The sequence below is a fragment of the Schistocerca cancellata genome, chromosome 5, assembly GCF_023864275.1.
Source record: "Schistocerca cancellata isolate TAMUIC-IGC-003103 chromosome 5, iqSchCanc2.1, whole genome shotgun sequence".
In the NCBI taxonomy this organism is placed as follows: Eukaryota; Metazoa; Arthropoda; class Insecta; order Orthoptera; family Acrididae; genus Schistocerca; species Schistocerca cancellata.
Genome location: NC_064630.1, coordinates 326,737,976 through 326,752,316, shown reverse-complemented (window position 1 = coordinate 326,752,316; position 14,341 = coordinate 326,737,976). Strand labels below are relative to the sequence as shown.

The window sequence follows — 14,341 nt, the reverse complement described above, 5'->3', positions numbered from 1 at the left end:
AATCATCAGAAGCTATTTTGAAAAAAAGGCCTTGGTGATGTTGAAGGCAGTATGAGAAGATAGGTTCCAGTATCCCTTCCAGGAATGGTACATACATTGGACAAAATGCTTGAAATTCAGAGGAGACTGTTCAAAAAAGGAATATACAAATTTGAAACTTGGCCAAACTAATTGATATTCATATTCGTTTGCTTTTTGTTTGTACATGGGAGCAGTTTCATATTTCTATTTGTGATCCCACTGATGTGTGTGTGTGTGTGTGTGTGTGTGTGTGTGTGTGTGTGTGTGCACGTGCGCTTGCCTTCCTAAACTGAATTATCTGGCTTGTAGCATCTTGAGTATGAATTTGTGTGTCATAATGTACATTTTGATTGTGCATAGTCACTGTTCTGATTTAAATGTACAAATTCAGCAGCTAAGTTTCTATTGTTTAATCTGTCCTATGACAATTGCGTAACTTATTCATAGTTTCTTATAGTGACTCATTTTATTGTGAATTCATGAAGATTCATCATATTGCTTGCCAAAATTATACAGAATCATTAAGATACTGTAATCTATTGAGCACAGAACTTCATTCAGTAACAGATTTAGTTTAATTCCAGTGGAAAAAGCCAAATATTTATTTTTATCACAAATATAGAAAGTTTGTAACGATAGCACAAATATCCAGAGAATATGTTGATTTGCCTCTATTATCCGTTATGGTATTCATTGGCAGTTAGATTATACAGAAATTAAAATTAAATGCAGTTCTTAGTCTGTAGACTAGAATATTTTCTTAGTGACAGTTGTTGATTTGCCTCTATTATCCGTTATGGTATTCATTGGCAGTTAGATTATACAGAAAGTAAAATTAATTGCAGTTCTTAGTCTGTAGACTAGAATATTTTCTTAGTGACAGTTTCAATTTCTTGTTTTTTAAGAGAAGCTCAGGAAAGCACCTCTCCTGATGAGGATAGTGAAAAAATGGCACAGAAACTTGAAGAGGAACGTGAGCGTGTGCAGAAACTGCGACTTTTATTGGCAAAGAGAAACCGATCCATAGCAGCATTGCAGAGACAGTTGGATGAAGTGCCAGGCCGTGCTGAGTTGGCACAATACCAACGACGTTTCCTGGAACTATATAACCAAGGTCGGCAATCAGATTTCGTTATCTCCTTGCCTATGGTAACATTTAAACTATTCCAATATCTGTAATGCAATTTCAAATACTTTGCAGGAATCATGTTTAAAATTCTGTTATTTCTTATTTTTACTATCACGGTTTCTAGTGTTTGCCTCACATATGTACCCTCACTGTCAACAAACATTTGTACTACTAAATTTATGAGTTAGGGCCCTGCTGTACTGGGACACCACGACAGGTCTGCTGGCCACTCTGCTGGCAGCGCTCAGGTCTGGCAGCACAAGACACTAGCAGAGGTGCCAGAGGAATGCCTTCAGTCTTCGCTCAGGAGAAGAGCTGCAAGCTTTATGTGCAAGTTTGAAATAGGGAATGTAGAAAAAGTAGTTCTGAGCAAATCCCTTCATTGCTGATCTGATATTAACAAGTTATTTGATACACCTTATAATGATTTAAGAAACTACAGCACTAAATTTTCCACTATTCTGAGAATGTCATTCTGTTCATTTGATGAGGCAGTGGAGATCTCCCGAGATTGACAAAAAGATCACTGTTTTAAGGAAAGTAATCTCACTAGAGGAAAAGATTTTTGTGACCTGTGTACTCGGTAGCTAATAGTTTGTTGTCTGCAGCGATAGTCGCAGTGTTAGTTGCAACTATAAAATATACACAGAAGAGCTTTTCAATTTTTATTTGAAAAGTATGTTATTGTAAACTGAAATTAAATTTACAAATGTTTTAGACAAGATGTCAGGAACTTGTCTTCTTTGTTTAAATATCTTTTTTCGTAAAATAATTCTTGCATGTATGTATTTGGTCTGTTAGCATAACGTGCTTCTGCAGATGTAGCTATACTATTTCAGTCTGGGAGTAGGTTTTGAGGAAAACTCGCATAGCCCGGATAGTAAACGTTTTTTGTCTGTGGTGTAAAGCTCTGTGGTTATAGTGCAGCATCGGGAATAGGCTGTGAGGAAAAGGAGGATTGATCATTTCCATTATCTCCATCCATCCGGAGTACAGAAAGTGCCTTATTGTAATGTGGAGAGGCTTATTCTTCGAACTGAACTTCATTTATGACCCTCGTAGTTCCAACACTTTAATTTTCCAGCTCAAATTTTGAAAAGTTCTGAGATTGGGTGTCTCAAGTTGCTGATCTCATCTGAATCTCACAGATAAAAGATTTGGTGTCAAAACTATCCACAGCGCTCACGTGAGCAGGTAAAACTAGGTATGTGTGAGTGGCAGGCAGTGAGTGCTTGGCAGCTCTGCTGGTGACCTGGTGTAGGAGCAGCCATGAGTCACCATATACTTCACTGGCAGCACCTGCCGGTAGAACCTCGCAGCAGCTGCCCTGCCAGCAGAGCTGCCAAGTTCAGGTAAATCCCAAGTGCGGGAGGCCCCCTTACGTCCCTTGCTTCTGTCTGGCATCTCTGCCAGAAGACCTGCCATGGCATCCCAGTGCAGTGGCGCCCTTAATCTTGCCTCAGTTGAACTTAAATAAACAAGAAAAAACATATTCACATGTACACAAATTGTTCTTCTTAAATCACAAAGCACTTTCAGTAATGAGTATAACTACATCTGCTGAATACATGTAACAGTTGGTTTTCATTAATTTGGTGTACTGTTACTTGTACTTGGAAAAGCTGTTAGTCGATTTGTTCTTTTGCCAAACTTGTCTGATGCTCCCTCGATTGTAAGTGTGTAAGTGCCATGGGAAGCTGATAGAACGATAGTTGTCACATTTATCTGCTGTAGCTATGTTCCTTGGAAAGTCCAGTAGTATATCTTAAGTCTTGTTGATTGTACACTTTAATCTGAATAATCTATTGATGCCACACACCACCTAAAGATTATGGACATTTGAAAGAAATTTTATCTGTTCTTACTGCCTTGTATTATCATAAGCCTTTCACAGCTCTGCCAAATGCTAATTCTGGATTCCCTATCCCCAACAAAGCAACACTCATTTCTTAATCTGTCATGTTAACAGGTGGTTTATCCTATTTGTAGCGGACCTCAAATACTCTTTCCAAATGTTTGCTCTCTCCTATTATGTTTGACTGTTTACTTTCATTTGCAATCTTAGTGTTCATATCTTTGCTTTTAAATTCTAAGTCATATTGACATCTCTTACTGTGCTGAATCTGTTCTTCCACCAACAGTTTCTTTTTAAACATTACATTCTTCTTGGAGTTGTTTTGATTTAGCGATTTGACACTTCGTATTGTTTTCATTTTTAAGTCCAAATTCTGAAGACATTTCATAGGTTTGAAAATATTGTTGTTATTGTACTATTAGTAATCATTAGGTCATCCCACTGGAATAATAATAATAATAATAATAATAGTGTCTCTTTGTGCCCATAATTATTAAAGATAAACTCTTAGATGTTTTTAAATTGTCATACAGCAAATACAGGGCATTTCAAAAAGATTCATTCGATTTCATAAGACTTGTATCTTCTGCATGAATGACGGAAACTTTGGGTAAATTTTGACTTTTGAATCAGGCTACAAAACATTTTCTTTCAGAAGAGGCATCTGATTTTAGTAGGGTTGTGTGTGTATACACTCATGGGATGCTTCTCACAATTACATTTTCAATCATACTTTTCATGTACCTTTCACAAACGTTCAATATGCCCTCATCTAGATGCACAGCAAACATCCAGATTATATTCCGACTCATCCCATACATTTGGGAGTATGTCTGATAAAGTATTGCAGTTACTGCTGTTGCTATGCAGTGTTACAGTTTATCTAGAAACAGGAAGGAAGCATGTAGGAGTGCTTCGCAAACCTCCACAGAAACATCACATACGGTGAGATCAGGCGACCTTGAAGACCAATGGTGTAGTGTGACATCTGTATGCTCCTTATGAGCAACTCATCATTGTGGCAGTTCATTGTTAAGAAATGCTCTTACCTGCAGGTGGCTGTGTGGCAGTACTTGGTCCTATTGAAACATGAAATTTTCAGCATGTGGGTTAAGCAAGGTATCCAACATCTGCAAGTATGTGTTGTTGTTTTTCCAAAGAAAGGAGTGGGCCATAAATCTCTTCCCAGGAAATGGTGCAAAACACATGAAGCTGTTGGGGGGGGGTCTCTCTCATGTTCACTTACATTATGTGGCTACTTCGCCCCCAATATTCTTCACTGTGAAGGTTTACATTTGCGCTTAAATAGCTTCATCTCTGAACATTAAACATGAAAGGAAATTATCTTCCATCTCCACACCCAGAATAAATTCACAAGGTTGTACACATTGTGACTAATTACCATCGTGAAGGGCTTGTAGCGATTGAAACCTGTGTATTTGGGGTAAAGTAAACATTGCCAAAAAAAAAAAAAAAAAAAAAAAAACCTAGATAGGCATAAGAGGAATGGCTAACTCTCAGTTGACACACTAAGTAGACTTTTGTGGACTATGTGTAAAACTTTGTTGAATGAGCACACATGGGGACATGTGAATTTCCTCTTGTATAAACAACCATTGTCTTACAACAGCTGATGCCACGACGAATACTTCATGCTGTAGATGGTGCAGTGCTGTAGGCCAGTCTTGCGTGGCATTATTCTTAATGCTGTCCATTCCACTGCGAGTTCATCTACTTATTCTATTTTTTTCATTGTGAACATTATTTTGAATTTTCCCTATAGCACAACATTAGTACATCTGTGTGCTCTATATACTCACAATGATACAATTCTGTAACTTAAAACTAAGAGTCTCTTCAGTCTTGCATTTGAGCATGTGGTACTCTTGCCTAGAAATTTACCAGTTTCTTCTGTTTTGTTAGTGATGTACTAAATGTGCTGGAACACGTGTAAATTTTTATCATCAGTATTGGTAACTGCAAGTGTTCTGCCCTTATTTGCACATGTTGTGCGGGCTGCTTTACTCAGTCAAAATGGACTGCAAGTTGAAATGATAATTAAATCAACACCCTGGGTGCAAATAGGTGTTGCTATACATCATTGGGGGCAGTTGAAAATATGTGCCCCAACTGGGACTCGAACCTGGGACTTCCTGCTTACATGGCAGACGCTCTATCCATCTGAGCCATTGAGGGCTTGTTTGCTGCTAGGGTGTCAATTTAATTATCATTTCATTCTAGAGAAGCTGCACGGTCATCAATGGTATCTGTTCTTTTGGGAACAGATACTACCTTCATATATAGGACTGCAAGTTCATTGACAAATGAACAGTTTTTATACTTATCCTCAAAGTTTAAATGTAATTTGTTTTTTATGTGCATACTTTTATGTAATTGGCATGAATCACGCTGTAGGAAATATTGTAACCAGCCACAAGTTTCTTTTTTCAAATTATTTTATTGTGCCATACTAGTTTCGAGCTAGAGCCCATCGTCACACAGTAGCATTTACTTCTTTGCAAGTTTTACATTTGAAGGCAACACTACCATCTGAAGATTGGCTCATACCCTAAACTAGTTTGTTGTTGTTGTTGTTGTCTTCAGTCCTGAGACTAGTTTGATGCAGCTCTCCATGCTACTCTATCCTGTGCAAGCTTCTTCATCTCCCAGTACTTACTGCAACCTACATCCTTCTGAATCTTCTTAGTGTATTCATCTCTTGGTCTCTCTCTACGATTTTAACCCTCCACGCTGCCCTCCAATGCTAAATTTGTGATCCCTTGATGCCTCAGAACATGTCCTACCAACCGATCCCTTCTTCTAGTCAAGTTGTGCCACAAACTCCTCTTCTCCCCAATTCTATTCAATACCACCTCATTAGTTATGTGATCTACCCATATAATCTTCAGCATTCTTCTGTAGCACCACATTTCAAAAGCTTGTATTCTCTTCTTGTCCAAACTATTTATCGTCCATGTTTCAGTTCCATACATGGCTACACTCCATACAAATACTTTCAGAAACGACTTCCTGACACTTAAATCTATACTCGATGTTAACAAATTTCTGTTCTTCAGAAACGCTTTCCTTGCCATTGCCAGTCTACATTTTATATCCTCTCTACTTCGACCATCATCAGTTATTTTGCTCCCCAAATAGCAAAACTCCTTTACTACTTTAAGTGTCTCATTTCCTAATCTAATCCCCTCAGCATCACCCATTTCCTAATCTAATTCCCTCAGCATCACCCGACTTAATTCGACTACATTCCATTATCCTCGTTTTGCTTTGGTTGATGTTCATCTTATACCCTCCTTTCAAGACACTGTCCATTCCGTTCAACAACTCTTCCAAGTCCTTTTCTGTCTCTGACAGAATTACAATGTCATCGGCGAACCTCGACGTTTTTATTTCTTCTCCATGGACTTTAATACCTACTCCGAATTTTTCTTTTGTTTCCTTCACTGCTTGCTCAATATACAGATTGAATAACATTGGGGACAGGCTACAACCCTGTCTCACTCCCTTCCCAACCGCTGCTCCCCTTTCATGCCCCTCAACTCTTATAACTGCCATCTGGTTTCTGTACAAATTATAAATAGCCTTTCGATCTCTGTATTTTACCCCTGCCACCTTTAGAATTTGAAAGAGAGTATTCCAGTCAACATTGTCAAAAGCTTTCTCTAAGTCTACAAATGCTAGAAATGTAGGTTTGCCTTTCCTTAATCTTTCTTCTAAGATAAGTTGTAGGGTCAGTATTGCCTCGCATGTTCCAACATTTCTGTGGAATCCAAATTGATCTTCGCCGAGGTTGGCTTCTACCAGTTTTTCCATTCGCCTGTAAAGAATTCACGTTAGTATTTTGCAGCTGTGACTTATTAAACTGATAGTTCAGTAATTTTCACATCTGTCAACACCTGATTTCTTTGGGATTGGAATTATTATATTCTTCTTGAAGTCTGAGGGTATTTCACCTGTCTCATACACCTTCCTCACCAGATGGTAGAGTTCTGTCAGGACTGGCTCTCCCAAGGCCGTCAGTAGTTCTAATGGAATGTTGTCTACTCCCGGGGCCTTGTTTCAACTTAGATCTTTCTGTGCTCTGTCAAACTCTTCATGCAGTATCGTATCTCCCATTTGATCTTCATCTACATCCTCTTCCATTTCCATAATATTGTCCTCAAGTACATCGCCCTTGTATAGACCCTCTATATACTCCTTTCACCTTTCTGCTTTCCTTTCTTTGCTTAGAACTGGGTTTCCATATGAGTTCTTGATATTCATACAAGTGGCTCTCTTTTCTCCAAAGGTCTCTTTAATTTTCCTGTAGGCAGTATCTATCTTACCCCTAGTGAGATAAGCCCCTACATCCTTACATTTGTCCTCTAGACATCCCTGCTTAGCCATTTTGCACTTCCTGTCAATCTCATTTTTGAGGTGTTTGTATTCCTTTTTGCCTGCTTCATTTACTGCATTTTTATATTTTCTCCTTTCATCAATTAAATTCAGTATTTCTTCTGTTACCCTAGGATTTCTACTAGCTCTCATCTTTTTACCTACTTGATCCTCTGCTGCCTTCACAACTTCATCCCTCAGAGCTACCCATTCTTCTTCTACTGTATTTCTTTCCCCCATTCCTGTCAATTGTTCCCTTATGGTCTCCCTGAAACTCTGTACAACCTCTGGTTCTTTCAGTTTATCCAGGTCCCATCTCCTTAAATTCCCACCTTTTTGCAGTTTCTTCAGTTTTAATCTACAGCTCATAACCAATAGATTGTGGTCAGAGTCCACATCTGCCCTTGGAAATATCTTGTAATTTAAAACCTGGTTTCTTAAATAGTCTTAAACTAGTAACAGTGCAATAAAATCATTTCAGAAAAACTAGTGGCTGGTTGAAGTATTTCCTACATCGTAATTTACAATAATAGCTGCAGTGTTCTCTGAACGAAAGGAAAAAATAGTGTAATTAACATTTATCTAGAACCAAAAATTGTTCATAACCTGAAAGTAGGTTTCTAAATTCTTTGTTAAATCACAAGTTGCACATTAAGTCAAATTAATGTGGAATGGTAACAACAATCGTATCTTTTGATTAGTGAATGCTGTGCATGCTTGTGCCACATAAACAAGACTTCACTCTTCACTGAGCACCTTTACACCTTCCATTATATATATATTCCACCAAGAACTTTCCATTGCCACACAAAACGAAAACTGAGTTGTTTGCAGAGGTGGTTTAATTGAGACATTTTCTATGTATTAGATTGAAGAGAAAAATTTAAGTTAAATTTTGAGTCATTTTATGTGGTGACTTAGATTCGAATGCAATGTTTACTTCCAACATTAACTTCACTTGTGGTATTTTTTGTGTAGTGGATGCCTGGTTCACATAAGTTTTTCCATGACCACATGCTTCATTTATTATATTGATTACTTTGATGAGAGTTCAGTTGACATTATAATGCATATGAGATTGTGAAGGTGTTAGCATTTTTGGTATATGTGCAAGCACTCATTTTCTGTGCTTTATCATGAAGTATTTGATCTGTAATACACTGCAGAAAATGGAAATACTTCCTTATAAGACCTGAAATGTTTTGCTGTGTAATTTTAATTTCTCCATTACAAAATGTGTTATTTAAGTGCCATTTGTTTATTTTATGTTCCAGTTGCAGCAAAACATAAAGAGACAAAGCAGTTCTACACTCTTTACAACACGTTTGATGACACTAAACTATATACAAGCAAGGAACTAACACTGCTAAATTCAATCCTTGACAATTACACAGAGTAAGTAACAGATTGTACACACAAAAGTAAATATCTAAAGCTTATTACAGACTTTGCTAATTTATCTGTAAGGAAAAATAACTTGTTCCTTGTGTATTTCTTGGGATTTTTAAAATATGTTGCAATCAACATTATAGCAAAGGCATAGGAAACAAAGTGTATTGATTGAACAAACTTATTTGTAGGGCCATGTCATCCCCTGCTGGTAAAGAACAGTTCATGAAGCAATTTGATGCTATTGTTGAAGGAATTAAGCAGAATAAAGCAAAGGTGGGTCACATGATTCTGTTATTAAACTGTCATTTTTATTAGATGACATAAGTTAAAATATGATAGCTGACTAGCTTAAGGAAATGGGCTTCTTTTAGCCATGGAATCAGTTGTGTGCAACTACTTGGAATTTGGCTAATTTCTTCTTTTTCATGAAACTGTTTCCATAAAATTATTTTAGATCACAGCATTGTGTACCTTTTACTGTGTGTAATGTAACAGTTACAGAATTTCCTCATGCACTGTGTGTATATCATCAAGTGGTTGTAGAACATTAAATGTTCACTACTGAATGATTAATATTTATCCACAGGGTTCACATCCCAGTTTTAGTTTCTTCTGAACATGTAGGATTGTCCTTTATTTACAATATATCGTATACCTCTGCATCCAAGACAGCTCCAAATGCGAGATAACTCCCCACTGTTCAACAAGGGATTATAGAAAAACATCTATAAACATATTAGGTTTATTTTGAAAACTTATAAATGGTTACCTTATTGCAGATAACTGGAGGAGACAGTAAAAGTACCGGTGCACAGGCAATAGTCAGGTACAGACATGCTTTAGTCAGATACAGATGCCACTTCTCCTCTTCACTGGAATGGTCAACAGAATCTGCAGTGTCACTGCCATTGTCATGGTTATCGTGCATCCCATAGTAGATTGTCTTCACTCCCATCTAATTCGTTTGATACACAGCACTTTTTAAAGCCATCCACAATGATGCACCGGATATGTATGTCCAAGCAGTCTGAATCCTCTCAACAATTCAATTGCTATCCAGCTTTGTCAGGTGGTCTTTAAATAAATGGCTTATTCATCACCACATGACACACTTGTAGTTGCAAAGTCCTGTCTCCTGGAATGACAAAACGATCTGTATTTAAGACCACGATTCATGCCTTCACTGCTGGTGTCAGATGCCCCTTGAGAACATCACGGTTAGCATTCCATGATTCTTTAAAAGAGCACCTGACCTCCTACTCCAGGCTGTGGAGAGCCAATCTATAACTCATTTGGCACCCATCCCTTCCTGTTGCAACAGAGTTGGCAGCTTTTCCTTCAGCATAGTTTTACAGTTGAGGATGATGTAGGGTTCCATCAGCAACCACAAAGAACATCACAGTGATTCGCAATTTCTCATTGCCAATAGTGCAAAGCAATACACTTTGGCACCTTTCTCTTCAATTGTTGTACAGTTCAAGTAAACGGGAGTCTCATCAGTATTTCCAATTTGCCCTAAGAGATAAGCACATTCCTGTCTGTCTTATAATGTGTTGCTGATACCAGCTTCTTTGCATACGATTCTGGAAGACGCTGAGTAAGGGATGTTTGACATTGCAGCACAAGTCCATTGCGTCACGCCATCCTTGTACACCTCCCAGAGCTGGCATTAAATTGGACACTGTGTTGCTGTGACAGTTCATGTACTTTTATTTTGTTTGATATCATAGGAAACTGCCATTCCTTCTTTATGTTTCTTGCACATAAATGCCACCATTTCCATTGCAACATTTTTGAAAAATCCACTCTGTGGGTGACTTAAAGCTTTTCTAATTGACTTCACATTTTTCAGGCATTCTTTGTCCTTTCACCACCAGACATTGACTCCTGTGACTCCATACTTCAGCGAAGTTGCTCAATTATTTGTTGCTTCTGCATGCCAAATAAACATGATTTTGAAATTTGTGTCATAGTATGTCTGCATCCTGTTCAAAAATTTGATGTTGAACCACACTGTTCCACGTCACACAATTTAGAAGTGGGATCTCCAAAGTCAAACAACAACTGATAAAAAAATTGCCACAAAGAACACTTTCTGCTATCATACAACAATGCTTAAAGTGCTTGCTTACGCTGAGGGTTAAAGTGGTAGGCATGACAGAGAGTAGAGTTACAGATTACTGAAACCTCGAGGTTATGTTCAGTAAAGAAATGAAAGTCTCCACATTGTATTCTGCAAATACAAGACGAGCCCCTACTGGGCGCGTGAAATTTTGAGAAAAACCCGTGTCTTGGTTTTGGAGAGATGCAGTATTTAGTTTCCAAAAGCTGGATTAGGACTGCAACTGTAATAATCCAGAAGATGAATCACATACGACAGAACATTGAAATTTAGACAAAGTAGGGTTTACATTTGTAACAAGTATTTGTTAGATAAATTACCATCTCCTGTCATAACAGGTGTAACATGAGATGTTTTTTTTTTTCAACAAAGTCATGTCTAAACTCTCTCTCTTTTCATTGCCCAAGTGCATTTTCCATTTATAATTACCTTAATGTAGACAACACATTTCATTGTAACTTTCCTCCTCTGTAGCCTTAAATTCACAATGGGAAGCAGAGCAAGAGTGATGTCAATGGTAATGATTTCCATTTTTGATTAAAGAAGCTTCAGAAGATTCTGCTGTACTGACTGCTGACAATATAACATGTTCAGTTCTAAATTGATGAACAATCTGGGCCTCTATATAAAAATGTTAGTGAGTTATAGTAGTCACAAAATCAACCAAAGCTGCCTGCCACAAAGAAAAATGCTATAAAATTTATGAGATTGCTCAGTTTTTTTAAGAAAGCAATGCAGACTCATTCTTTTCTCAGAACTTGCCTTCAAATCTTCTGGAAGTATGGGCTTCCAGTTAATGCATCTTTCCGAAGTGCTTAGTTTAGGTTCCATGAATTGCCTCCATGGAAGTGTTTTCAGGAAGATTATATAGGCTTGGAGGTGCAAAATATGATTCACTTTTAAGCGTAAGTGGGAAACAAAATAATTCAATCTGGAACTCCTCAAGAAATGTCTGTACTGTGAAGGTTCTGTGAACAAGTATGTTGTACTACAGCAAGATCTCATACGAGTCCACCATACACTGCATCTGGATTCTCTTGTAGTACTTAGTAAGGCATTCTTCAACAGATTAACTGATGTGTTGTCTGAGGCTTTCCCAGTGGACTAGTTTTAGAAATAGTTCTCAGGTGAGACATTGAATGTCATTGTGAAATTCCTGCAATATTTCACCAGTGCAACTGACAGACATCTTTGGATGTGACGATTGTGCTGTGACTGAGGCCTATAAGTTATGCTAGTCTAAGTAGAAAATGCATAGGCATAAAAGCACCAAATTTGGTGGTCAATAATGACGATTTCCTGATGTGTAGCAGGAAAGACAGCTACATCACCTGTCAGATGATGACCCAAGAGCTTCAGCAAATGCACAAAGGCTGTCACTTGTACTGTGCTCTCCTGTCAGCTGTCCCGGTGCTTCCTGTCAGGAGCTCCATGCCAATATTTGTGTTCGTGCATGCTGGCATGTGACCATTGTCATCCAAACATGTATGTTAGCACTGAAGCATTTTCCCTTGTGTGACCAGTAGCTCTCTTTCGTCACCTTGACCCACGTCCTCAAAACCTCTTCACTCCTGCAATTATTTTTGTAAACCAACGACGACGTACAGAATGAAATTCTAAGATACTCTGCTGTGGGCAATATTCCACACGTCTCTTCCCTGTTGATGTTTCGAAATCCTGTACCATCTTTACCTGGCAGCTGTAAAAATCACCGTAATTACCTTGTCTATAGATTTCATCATCTGGGCTGAAACAGATACATTCTCATCTTCCTAAATGCCTCGTTTCCATTTTGTGCACATAGGGAGTACAGTACTTATAAGAAAAATGCTTCTTAATTCTTTAGCTCTTTCAGAATGTGTTAACACATTGTCTGTTTGTTTGCGTAATGAATGTAGGTCATTCGAAAGCAACTGAAATGCCGAGGTTCTGGTCAGCTGTCAGCTCCCCAAGTAAAACTGTGTCCAAGAACTGCTCCATATTCCTTACCCCACTGACTCAGCTACTGAGCACAGCACAGCAAAACCGCAAGCATATATGGGCAAGTCTGAAGATGTAAAAATAGACTGTGTCTTGCAGTCACACACAATCATTGTGCGTATCTGGCCAAGTAAGAAAGAAGTTACAATAGCTCTCAAACTCTAGATACATTTCAGCATACACATAAAATTATTTGTGTCATGCAAAGTAAGATGATGTAATTAGGTATGTTGATCAGACTATTCACAAATTTAAGTAGCAAATTCAGCAAAAAGGAATTGTGAATTGCAACTGCAGATTTTTTTCTAGTTATCCTGAACTGTATTTTAAGCTGCCATTAAAATAGTGCCTATTGTTTCAAAGTCTACAACTGGATTCCAAATTGGTATTAACTTTAGACAAGTCATTGTTTCTCGTATGAACATATATCACACTCTCATCTAAAATAAGTGTCCCACATAATTGCCTTTTGTGACATGTAACAATGTTAAGACAAGAGAAATGGAAATGGTGTTTGTTCAGTATTTGCTTCACAGGTCGAGCGACGGCGTGCAGAAGAACGGCAGCGAAGGGATCGACTCAGCCAGACACTACTAGGGCTTGTAGATCAGCAAAGACGTTATGTAGCAGCAGTGCGGCAACTTACCATAGAGTGCCGGCGCAATGAGGTCCTGCTAGCACAACTTCGTGGTGTCTGAATGACACGCATGCAGGGGGGGGGGGGGGGGGGGCTCACCCATTTTATTTCTTAAACACAGGAAAAAAGGTTGGTAGGCAAAAGCAAATTAAAAAAAAAAAATACATTAGATAAAAACCTAGGCACTAAAAGTTTAAACATTTTGAACCATGCAATTAGTACCTGAATAATAGAAGGCAAGTAAAGGGGAGTTTCAATTGTGAATACCATTGTAATTCTGGGAACATTATCACTGGGCATGCACTCAGTGAAGTTATTTTATTTATGTGATATAATTCTCTCCATTGACCCATATTAGTTTGTTTTTTTGTGAACCTGAAATATTTCCTTGTTACTGTGCAGCATGAAAACTGTAAACACATACATGTTTTTAAAGGTCATTTATAAATGTTCAGTTAATTCTCAGAAGCAATTTGTTCCAAAAATGTTGCTAAAATGCCTCAAATAAAAGTATGTTTACCAGTTACCCTTATGAGTTTATTGCTCAAGCTTTTTTTTTTTTGCTACGTATATGGACATATGGCAGCATATGAATATATTAATGATAGTTGGGTACAAATGTCCTTAAAATATAAGCAGTCCTATAATAGTGAGATAAAGATTACCAACATTTTATGTATTTCGTAGTTGGTTTCTTCCACAAGCCTCAGACACATGAAATATTTTGTGATGTCGATGAATTTTGGTAAAATTGTGAGTTTCACTCCTAGGGACAGTGTTATCTGGTACAAGGTGGAATGAAAGGGATAT

At 37.9% G+C, this 14,341-nt stretch overlaps 1 protein-coding gene across 2 annotated transcripts in view; it reads left to right on the top strand.

Moving 5' to 3' along the window:
- The window catches only part of LOC126187858 (coiled-coil domain-containing protein 93), an 81,596-nt gene extending 67,539 nt beyond the window's left edge, over positions 1-14,057 (top strand). For both annotated transcript variants that reach the window (XM_049929173.1, XM_049929172.1), the window contains 4 exons: positions 927-1,135; positions 8,675-8,795; positions 8,981-9,065; positions 13,431-14,057. In XM_049929173.1, coding sequence (XP_049785130.1) covers positions 927-1,135; positions 8,675-8,795; positions 8,981-9,065; positions 13,431-13,592 — 577 coding nt within the window. In that variant the 3' untranslated portion in view covers positions 13,593-14,057. The remainder of the gene's footprint in view (positions 1-926; positions 1,136-8,674; positions 8,796-8,980; positions 9,066-13,430) is intronic.
- Positions 14,058-14,341: the final 284 nt, after the last annotated feature.